General features: G+C 42.3%; 1 protein-coding gene across 2 annotated transcripts in view; it reads left to right on the top strand.

Moving 5' to 3' along the window:
- Positions 1–10,959, top strand: part of PTGFRN (prostaglandin F2 receptor inhibitor) — an 88,564-nt gene extending 77,605 nt beyond the window's left edge. For both annotated transcript variants that reach the window (XM_072644468.1, XM_072644467.1), the window contains 2 exons: positions 5,097–5,402; positions 7,229–10,959. In XM_072644468.1, the coding sequence (XP_072500569.1) occupies positions 5,097–5,402; positions 7,229–7,395 (473 nt within the window). In that variant the 3' untranslated portion in view covers positions 7,396–10,959. The remainder of the gene's footprint in view (positions 1–5,096; positions 5,403–7,228) is intronic.
- The last annotated feature ends 64 nt before the right edge of the window (positions 10,960–11,023 follow it).

An 11,023-nucleotide genomic window follows, 5' to 3' on the forward strand; every position in this document is an offset into this window, starting at 1 on the left:
ACAACTCTAATGGGTAGAAAGAATGTGGGGGGGGGGGGGGGGGGCGGAGCCAAGATGGCGGAGTAGAAAGACGCACATACACATAGCTCCGAACCCACAACCCATAGAACATCTACAAAAAAGTAACTCACGGCGAATTCTGCACCCAGAGGCCACAGAACATTGGAGCGAGGGAGATTTCTGTTCCAGAGAGACCTGCAAACCTCTCGCAAAAGGTCCTTCGCGCTGCGGACTGGGCGCCGGGACTGGGAGCTGAGTACAGCCCTGCCGCGGCCGCGGCACCGAGACGAAAAGATCCGAGCGGGCTTCAGGGACGGGATCTCCAGCGGCCACGCGGGTCCCTCCACCCACAGGTGACAGGGGTCAGTGAGAGGGTCTCTTTGGCGGGTCAAGAGGGGAGTGGGGTGCCCCCATAACTCAGGCCCCCTCAGGAGGCAACAGCGGAGGCGGGAGCAGACAAGGGCTCCCCAAGCAGGCAGGAGCCCGGATCCATTGTTGAAGGTCTCTGCATAAACCCCCTGAGGGAACTGAGCCCATGAGGCGGCCCTGCCCCAACCTGAGCACCTGAACTTAATCTCACACTGAATAGCAGCCCTGCCCCCGCCAAAAGCCCTGACGCTGGGAAGCAGCATTTGAATCTCAAACCCCAAGCGCTGGCTGGGAGGATCCGGAGGCGAAGTGGGTGTGAAGAGAATATTCAGAAGTCAAATCACTGGCTGGGAAAATGCCCAGAAAAGGGAAAAGAAATAAGACTATAGAAGGTTACTTTCTTGGGGAACAGGCATTTCCTCCCTTCCTTTCTGATGAGGAAGAACAATGCTTACCATCAGGCAAAGACACAGAAGTCAAGGCCTCTATATCCCAGCCCACTCAATGGGCTCAGGCCATAGAAGAGCTCATAGAAAATCAAGTTAGAGAGGTGGAAGAAAAGCTGGGAAGAGAAATGAGAGACATGCAGTCAAAGCATGAACAGCAGATCAGCTCCCTGCTAAAGGAGACCCAAAAAAATGCTGAAGAAAATAACACCTTGAAAAATAGGCTAACTCAATTGGCAAAAGAGGTTCAAGAAGCCAATGAGGAGAAGAATGCTTTCAAAAGCAGAATTAGCCAGATGGAAAAGGAGATTCAAAAGCTCACTGAAGAAAATAATTCTTTCAAAATTAGAATGGAACAGATGGAGGCTAATGACTTTATGAGAAACCAAGAAATCACAAAACAAAACCAAAGGAATGACAAAATGGAAGATAATGTGAAATATCTCATTGGAAAAGCAACTGACCTGGAGAATAGATCCAGGAGAGACAATTTAAAAATTATGGGCCTACCTGAAAGCCATGATCAAAAAAAGAGCCTAGACATCACCTTTCATGAAATTATCAAGGAAAACTGCCCTGAGATTCTAGAACCAGAGGGCAAAATAAATATTCAAGGAATCCACAGATCACCTCCTGAAAGAGATCCAAAAAGAGAAACTCCTAGGAACATTGTGGCCAAATTCCAGAATTCCCAGATCAAGGAGAAAATATTGCAAGCAGCTAGAAAGAAACAATTCAAGTATTGTGGAAATACAATCAGGATAACACAAGATCTAGCAGCTTCCACATTAAGGGATCAAAGGGCGTGGAATAGAATATTCCAGAAGTCAAAGGAACTAAGACTAAAACCAAGAATCACCTACCCAGCAAAACTGAATATAATACTTCAGGGGAAAAATTGGTCTTTCAATGAAATAGAGGACTTTCAAGCATTCTTGATGAAAAGACCAGAGCTGAAAAGAAAATTTGACTTTCAAACACAAGAATGAAGAGAAGCATGAAAAAGTAAATAGCAAAGAGAAGTCATAAGGGACTTTACAAAAGTTGAACTGTTTACATTCCTACATGGAAAGACAATATTTGTAACTCTTGAAACTATTCAGCATCTGGGTACAGGGTGGGATAACACACACACACACACATGCACATGCACATGCACACACACATAGAGACAGAGTGCACAGAGTGAACTGAAGAGGAGGGGATCATATCTTAAAAAAAAAAATGAAATCAAGCAGTGAGAGAGAAATATATTGGGAGGAGAAAGGGAGAAATGGAATGGGGCAAATTATCTCTCATAAAAGAGGCAAGCAAAAGACTTTTTAGTGAAGGGAAAAAGAGGGGAGGTGAGAGAAAAACATGAAGTTTACTCTCATCACATTCCACTAAAGGAAGGAATAAAATGCACAGTCATTTTGGTATGAAAACCTATCTTACAATACAGGAAAGTGGGGGATAAGGGGATAAGCAGGGTGGGGGGGATGATGGAAGGGAGGGCATGGGGAGGAGGGAGCAATTTGAGGTCAACACTCATGGGGAGGGTCAGGATCAAAAGAGAGAACAGAAGTAATGGGGGGAAATATAATTAGTTCTTACACAACACTACTATTATGGAAGTCATTTGCAAAACTACACAGATCTGGCCTATATTGAATTGCTTGCCTTCCAAAGGGAAGGGGTGGGGAGGGAGGGAGGACAGATTGGCAGACAGGGGCAATTAGAACGCTCGGTGTTTTGGGGTGGGGGGAGGGAACAAAAGGGGAGAAAATGTGGAACCCAAAATTTTGTGAAAATGAATGTTAAAAGTTAAATAAATTAATAAATAAAAAAAAAAGAATGTGTGGAGAATGATATGGGTCATTGACCCCATAAATCAATGGAAAACTATTTTCCCCTGTGTCAGAACTCTTAAAATGAGTGAGCTCTACTTGGTAAACTTTAGAGCACTACAGAAAAGTGAGTTGTTATTATCTAATCTCATTTAGGCTCCTTCTTGTCCTCTCTGCCCCCCATGATATCTTTCTCCTTTTCCATTCTCTGTCTAAACCTATCCCTTGTTCTGATGGCATGTGTGTTAGAGATCCAGGGTAGTGTTCTATGCTGGGTTCCAAGTCAGGGTCCTCATCACTAGGAAAGGGAAGAAAAATCTCTTAAAACAACAAGGAAGGTGTATTTTTTGCCCACAAAGCCCTTGAAGGGAGTGTGCCAAGCTTGACATTTCCTGTACTCTTCCTATGTGTAGATATGAGGTCTTTGAGAATAATTAGGCTAGCCTTTTCTTGGGTGTACTGCCGAGGAATGCTCAGGTGAGGGTTAGAGTACATAACCCTTGGGGGTCCTTCCAACCCTGAGACTCCATAGGCCTATGATTAAATCAAACACTCTGCTCTTTGCATAAAAATCTTAATTCTTCAGTATAATTGCTGTTATATTGCAGGCCACAGCTTATGGAGCATTGCCCTTTTGGTTTGTATGTGGGTGGAAGAGTCTGACTAATTAAAAACAAACTATGGTGAGGTTTCCTCTAAACATCCTATGACTTTTAAGGGATTTATTTTGTTATATGACCCTGTGGCATAGATAGGGCTAGTGCTAAAGCATCTCAGCACTGGGAATGGGAGAAAAAATGTGCTGTCCCTCCCTAACTCAAAGATAACATTCGTTATGTCAGTGGAGGGTATATATTTTTGTTACCTTTCAGTAATGATAATAACTAACATTACATATGTTATCGCTTGATCACAACTCTGTGAAGTAGATACTGCTATTATCCCCATTTTATGGATGAGAAAACTGAGATTGAGAGAGGTAAAGGGATTTAGACAGGATCACATATAGATAGTAATTATCTGAGGTAGATTCAAACTGAAGTCTTCTTGACTGACTCCAGCACTCTATCTCATGTTAAGTTATAAAAGGGACCAACTAGAGACTCTCATATTAGAAAAAGTTATTTTTCATGTTACCCATATATTTGTTTAATATGTGTCTTAAAAACATCAATATTGTTACGTTGCCTTTTCTGTTGCTCCTAGTGTATTTTACTAAATTAATAATAAATATATTAATTTTAATTGTTTAGAAAATTAGATATCAAAATTAAATAGCTTTGTAGGGTATACTTCAAAAGAAAAATCCATCTACCTGGCCAAAATCCTTCTCAAAGCTACTGGCTGAGTCCCCTCAAAGGCAGTTTCACCTTTAACCTGAAGATACTGAGGCCTCACTTTTGGCTCTATTTCCAAATTGTCCAAGAGTTATTACTTGTTCCAAAGACTTTATTTCTCTTAGGCCTATGCTAATTTGTTTGCTTCTGTTAGAACTTTAATTTTGCAAAGTACTTTACAATTCAGCAACATTACTCTCTGGGGCTGTTTGACCATTCCCAATTTCCTTGGTCTGAGTTTTAAAAAATTACTATTAAATATTATAAACTTAAGCACTTTTTCAGAAGAAAAAAAATGAATGCATGGTCATTGAATTCTAAACTATTTTCATTTCTCAGTATTCTCTTCCTATCTTTTTCCATTTTCAAGCAAACATTTTACATCATTGGAATCAATGTGTATGTAGCTTTGTTCTTTAACCTCATGTTTCAGAGGTGCCCTTGTTTTGAAAACAATGCTGCTTCCCAAACTTGAAGACATTTAACATTCAGAACTGTCCGGTGGGCCCTCTGGCTCTCTCTGTGTGTCTCTGTCTGTCTCTTTCTTTCTGTCTGTCTCTGTGTCTCTCTCCCTCCCTCTCCCTTTTTTTCTTTCTCTCTCTCTCTTTATACCTACTTGTCATTTGAAAAGCACATTGCATAGCTTCCCATGAAGAAGTTTAGGAATGTATGAGTGAGTAGTGGGCATTTAACCCATTTAATGTCTAAGATTTATATAGTGCTTCCAAGTTTATAAAGCACTTCCTATGTATCATCTCAATCCTCACTAGTAGGTGCCTATTTTCCAGACAGGGAGACTGAACTAAGCAAGATTAAATGACTTTCCCAGGGTTACCCAGCTAGTAAGTGTCTCAGGAAGTATTAGAATTTAGTTCTTTCTGACTACAAGCCCAGTGTTCTATCCACTGCTGTGCCATCTGGCTTCTTCTGTTTTTAGAGTCCAGTTTACTGAGTTAATGATCTGCCCAGAGACCGATTTTATATTCTGTGCTAGCCATGGGGGCATTTCTATAACATGGTAATTTTCTTCCTCTGTTATTTTGTAGGTATGGGTACAGGGACCCTGCTCTGTTTACTGCACTGACCATGCTTTCTCATTTGATTACTCACTCTAGATGACTTGTCCTTTGATGTATCCTGGTTTGCTGTCCATTCCTTTGCCTTGGACAAACCCGCTGTCCTTCTGTCTTCCTTGGATCGGAAAGGTGTTGTGAACAAGGCTCGGAGAACCTGGAAGAGTGACCTGAGCCTAGAGAAGATCAGTGTGATGGAGTTCCTCCTACAGGTTCATGGCTCTGAGGACCAAGATTTTGGCAACTACTTTTGTGCTGTGATACCATGGATCAAGTCAACCACAGGGTCCTGGCAACGGGAGACAGAGATCAAATCCAAGCCCATCTTCGTAACTGTAAAGATGGATGGTACGGACCTTGCATGCTCATTTTTCTTGGTGTCTATGAAGTGCTTTCAGTCTGCTTTATTCTAACCAAAAGCATAGGGAATACTTAGTATAAAAAAATTTGTCCCAGTGAATATTGTTTTCTATCTAGAACAAGAATGATTAAACCTCTTTTGGATAATAGACCTCTTCTATGGAAGCCTTCTCAGTGTACTGTTTTTTGTTTATTTTAATGTATAAAATAAGATTCATAGGATTGCAAAGGGAACAAATCATGCCAAAACATGGTTGTTAAAAATGTATTTTAAAAAAATTTGTTCATGGGTGTCTGTGAACCCCAGGTTAAGAATCTCTGATTTTGACATAGGTCTAAATCTACCTACAGAAGAAATAAGCAGCAAAAACTTATTGGTTCTACCTGATGTAGACCTATTAGAAAGATGTTGTATATCTTCATGCCCTTTGAACTCCTGTGTAAATGCCCTGTTTGTTTCCTCCTGGTCTTGGTTGTTTTTTTCCCAGATGTAATGGGAAGAAAGAAGAACTATTTAATTCAACAGATGTTTATCAGGTTCCTACTGTATGGGGATCACAGAGCTAGGCCTTGGGGGAGGGAGACACAAAGTTCATGTGTTCTCTGCCCTGATGGATGTTTCAGTCTAGTAGGAAAACAACCAAGGAAAAGATGTCCTTTTTCTAGATAAGGTCACTGTGCAGAGAGAGCTACCCTGGACCCATCCCCCCATTTGACTCAACATGATATTGGCACTCCTTTAACATTGATTGCATCTTAGAATCAATGCTAGATAAACATTGACCACCCATTTCCTTTCTGCCAGCCTGCAGGACAATAGTGTAGATGTGTAGGTGGGTAGAGGAGGTTGGCTTTAGATTTTGTGCAGTAATTGTTGAGTTTACATGACTTACCTACTGCTGTTTGCCTTCATATGTGAGTATTGGTATAAAGTGCTTAAAGTAACTCCATGTATGAAAATGTAGCTTTATAGAGAAAACTAAGAAAGTGATGATTCATTCACTTTGCAAAGGGATTCATCATAACACTTCTTTAAATTTCCAGCTTTGATGATGTTTGACTTATAAACATTTGATTTCTTCACAAATTTTGGGAACACATATAGTGATAGAAAAGTAAGGTAACCTTCATTTTTCTGGACCAGGTATGTTATTTCCTCAGCCTAGGGAACTTCCAGTGAAGAAACAATTTCCAGTGTTATAGAATGTGATCTCTTCCATGATTTATAATCTTAGAGAGTGCCATGGGCACAGAGTGGTTAAGCATGTTGCCCAAGGTCATACAGCTAGAATCTATCAAAAACAGAACTTCAGCTCAGGTCTTCCTAACTCCAGGGCTGCCTCTCTTTCTGCTATACCATACTCACTGCCTGTCATGAGGCATCCTCATAGCCCCCCACCCTCCCTAAAAAAAAATAATGCTCAGAGATGGCCAAATGAGTTGTTTTTATTTTACCTCCTACTTCTCACTTCACAGTCAAATGAAGGGAACACAGGCCTAGATTCTGCTGTGGGCTCTTAACCTACTTTCCTTACCTTGGGTAATGGGAGAAACACTTAAAACTTCTGTCCTCATCTACCCATAAGACAGAAATACTGGCACCCCTGTCTAAGTCATAGGACTTTTGGAAATAGTAGATAGTAAGTCCACAATAAATGTTTGGATTGAACCAAACTGAATTTGGGAGAGTGACATTAGGCTAATTAAAAGCAAGCCATTATGAAAATATTCCCCCATTTTGCTGCATGAATTGTCATCAAGATCTGAAATGGCTTGTTTTGCTTTATTAACCTTGTACTTCCTCTTCCACGCAGTACTGAATGCCTTCAAGTATCCCCTGTTAATCGGCATCAGCCTCTCCACTGTTATTGGACTCATCTCCTGCCTCATAGGCTACTGCAGTTCTCACTGGTGCTGTAAGAAGGAGGTCCAAGAAACTAGACGAGAGCGACGGCGCCTCATGTCAATGGAAATGGACTAGGCTCATGCCTGAGAAAGATGAACTGTCTTTGTGGGAGAGAGATGGGTGAGAAGAGGACAGTGACATTTTAACGTGAAGTGTTTTACACTAACAAAAGAAAAGTCCTCTCTAATCTCAGGTGGGACTTCCAGATCTCTCTTTTTAAGAACTGAGAGCATGGGACATGTTTACCAGTACTGACTCTTCCAAGGGCACTTTCTGAAGGGACGTTCTGTTCTGGATATTATCAGTTGTTTTGTAGGGTATGTTTTCCCAAGTGGGGCTTTTTAAACAGTGAACTTTGTCTGAATTTTTTTTCCTCTTACCAATTTTTAGACCCTCTTATAAACTCCATGTTCTATTTTTTTGTCTATTGAGAGGGGGTTGTGGAGAGAAGTGGGGTAGCATTATTTAGAGACCTTTTCTTGGATGAATATTTACTTGCTCACTCTGATAGGTCTCTGTCGACTTTGAGGCACCGTTGCTAAAATCTCCTGAATGAGATGTTCTAGTACTGCTTGGAGACAGCATGGCGCTGTTGCTAAAAGCCAGTTTGTGGCTTTTATCATCATCCCCCTATTTTCAGGGGTTTATGCTACACTTTACATGGAAACTCAGTTTCCTATTGAATCGAAAGGCATTTTTGCTTCTTTGTTCCCTCTCTGTTCATTCAGTGTTAGAATATTGGCCACCCTAGAACCTGACACCCCACCAAACACCTTACCTTGCCACCTCAGCCTTAAAATATAAGCTAAGTAAAAATCCAGCAAGCCCCCCTTGCTAGTGGCAGTAGGTAGGCCTGTGAAGAAATAAGGATTGGCGGGGGAAAGCAGCTCTGAGTTCTCCCTTCCCTCCAGCAAGCAATCAGATGAGCTGGGGAGGCAGGCCTCTGAGGCTAACCTTGTGCAGCTCAGGGCAGGAGTGACAGAGATATGACAAGGGCCTGTGTTGGCATGCAGAAGAAGCCACCACCGCCTGCACTGTCCTGCCCTCGAAGCAGCCACTTTGGCAGCAGCTCCGGTGGGCCCCACAGGAGCACCAGCAGAAACCTAACATTCCAGTCTTGCTGCTTTGACTTCCTAGTTGGAAAAGCAAATAATTCCGCCAAGACTGTCTTACCTGAAAGGAATCAGAAACAAGGCGGAAGAGCCATTCTTTTCTTCTTCATCCATCAGGTCTTTTTCAGAAAGCTCAACAGGGTGTTAAGGGGAGAGAGTATGGTTAGGAAGAGGAATGAAACCCATCTATTTATACTCACGTAAACAGCCCACTGAATGAATACCAGTCTCTTTTCCTTGACTGTGTCAGTCAAGGCTGGGACAGTGGGTCAAAGCAGAGAGAAAGAAATGTTATTTGTCCTGAGGCTCTTTTTTTCTCCCCCTGCTTTTAAAAAAGATTTCCCCCAGCACTCTCCTGCTTTCCAAAGTGTCTCAGACTCGGCATGGCCTTTCTGAAGCATCCCAGTGGGGTTTTCTGAGGCACATTGATGACTCATGGCCTAGATTTCTGTCTGCTTTGCTTTCATTCTTGCTGTGAAGGAGCAGTCACAGTGCTGTCTTCCAAGGAAAGGGGGGGACAGGCCGGGGGGTTAGAGGAGAAGAAATTGTTTTCAGCAATAAAGTCAGGTCCCAAAGAAGAGCATTCATATACTCCCATTTCCTCATAATTGGCAGGATGAACTCTTCCCTTTTCCCCCTCCCCCAGCTTTTTATCCTTACCTATTCTCACTGATTACAGTCTCTAAGATCATGTGGGATTCCACATTGATTTCCCTCTGTTCTGCTAATAGGCAGGGTTGCTCATGCAATAATGAGTGTTCTCTCCGGGCTGTGAGAGTCTTTAGTACCCAGGGCAAGGATACTCCCTGAGGACAGCTGCAGGGCCTGGCATTCCAGGTTTGCATGTCCCTGAATGGAAAGCACTCCCACATTTATGCCCTTTATGGAACAAGAGTAGAGATGACCAAAGGGAGAAACTGTAGGATTTTAATAGCATTAAGTTTTTGTCCTCCCCTTCTCCTCCACCCATACCCAGCCACCTCTGCCCCATGCTAACACTAAAATAGACACCATTTTTTACGGTATTATTTCCAAGGAGAGAGGTATCAGGCTCTTCTAAAGGCAGCAATTCTAGAATAAAGAAGTTGACATTGGGACTTTTACTAGTTAATAGCCAGCACACTCTGAGCACTTTGGGGTATACCATTTTGCTGAGAGAAAACTCAGGGTTTTCATGACTCAGGCCTTTCTTGTTAGTAGAGAAGGGCGCCCAGCTATTGGTGGGGGTGGAGGGAGGTGGAGAGGGAGGGGAACCTAGCTGCCCTAGTAGGGTTGAACACTATGTAATGGATTGGTTGGCCAATGCCGCTTAGCATTAGCAAAGCTTTATGGGGAATTGTGCCCTGTGCCTTTTCCTTTATGAGCTGATGCTGCTGATCAGAGCTGATATTGCAATGTTAGGAGATGCCCAAAAATATCTGCTTCCATAGCTCTTGTGAGGGAGGTAGAGCCAGGACACCATGCCAAAAAACCTTGCATCAACTTGGAAAATAAACTTTGCTGATCATTTGTCTGTCTCTCTATCCATCCTCTCTCTCTCTCTCTCTCTCTCTCTCTCTCTCTCTCTCTCTCTCTCTCTCTCTCTCTCTCTCTCTCTCTCTCTCTTTCTCTCATATGAAATGTGTTGGTAAGGGCCCTCTTGGGATACAATGGAGGGGTCCTGGCACAGAGGTTCCTGCCATCAATAGCAGTTGGAATGACCAGGGGTCTTAGAACCCCTGATGCTGACAAGTTGCCACTTGTTTGTTTATTTGAGCAACGTGATGGTCATAACGTATTCCCTAGGAAAAGCCTAGGGCTTATTCACACGAGTGAATCTTAAATAACCAAAATTTATAGACATGCTTTGTTGTTGTTACTGTTGTTGTTTTTCAAAAACACAAACTGACACCATAAAGAAAGTCTCTTGGGACAGTGAAATTGCAGAGACTCATCTATCACATTTAAATATTTCTTAGTGTTTTCCATCCTGCCCACTCTCTCGGCATTCCCCTGAAGTCCCAGCACAGGAAGACCCCTGGTATCAAGACCCTCCTGTCTACTCTCCCTTCTGCATTTTGTTCTACAGACTCTTGGCAGCCATTACTTTGTCACTGAAGTCAGTGACCCAAAGACTGAGCCTTCCCGGCAGGGACAGTAAGCAATATACAACTTGCTACTTGCAGAAAAATCTGAACTATTTTTTAGCTTTGCAACTGACAACAGAGGAAGAAGGGAACGAGGGCCCGGGTAAGTGCATTCTTCTTCCTCTGATCCACCAGGTTCCTAATGACACACCCGGCATGCACATCACTTGGGGAGAAAGTCTAGACTTTTTCCTACACGAGAAAGAAGGACCGGAAACACCAGCTCACAAATCTACAAAAACTTGCTTAGACAAATGGTTAGCATATTTTTGTCCATACTCAGTGTCATTTGAACTGATTATATTGTGTTTTATACTGTGATCACAAATAATATGCAATACACAGTCTGGTTCTTTTTTTTTTTCTAATTTCATTAAAGAAAGTTTAATTTAAAGTCAAAATGTATTAAGAGCTTGGTATTTATTGGGTTTTTTCTTTCCTCCCCTCCCATGGCAGGATGAATGT

The sequence above is a fragment of the Notamacropus eugenii genome, chromosome 2 (assembly GCF_028372415.1).
Source record: "Notamacropus eugenii isolate mMacEug1 chromosome 2, mMacEug1.pri_v2, whole genome shotgun sequence".
Classification (NCBI taxonomy): domain Eukaryota; kingdom Metazoa; phylum Chordata; class Mammalia; order Diprotodontia; family Macropodidae; genus Notamacropus; species Notamacropus eugenii.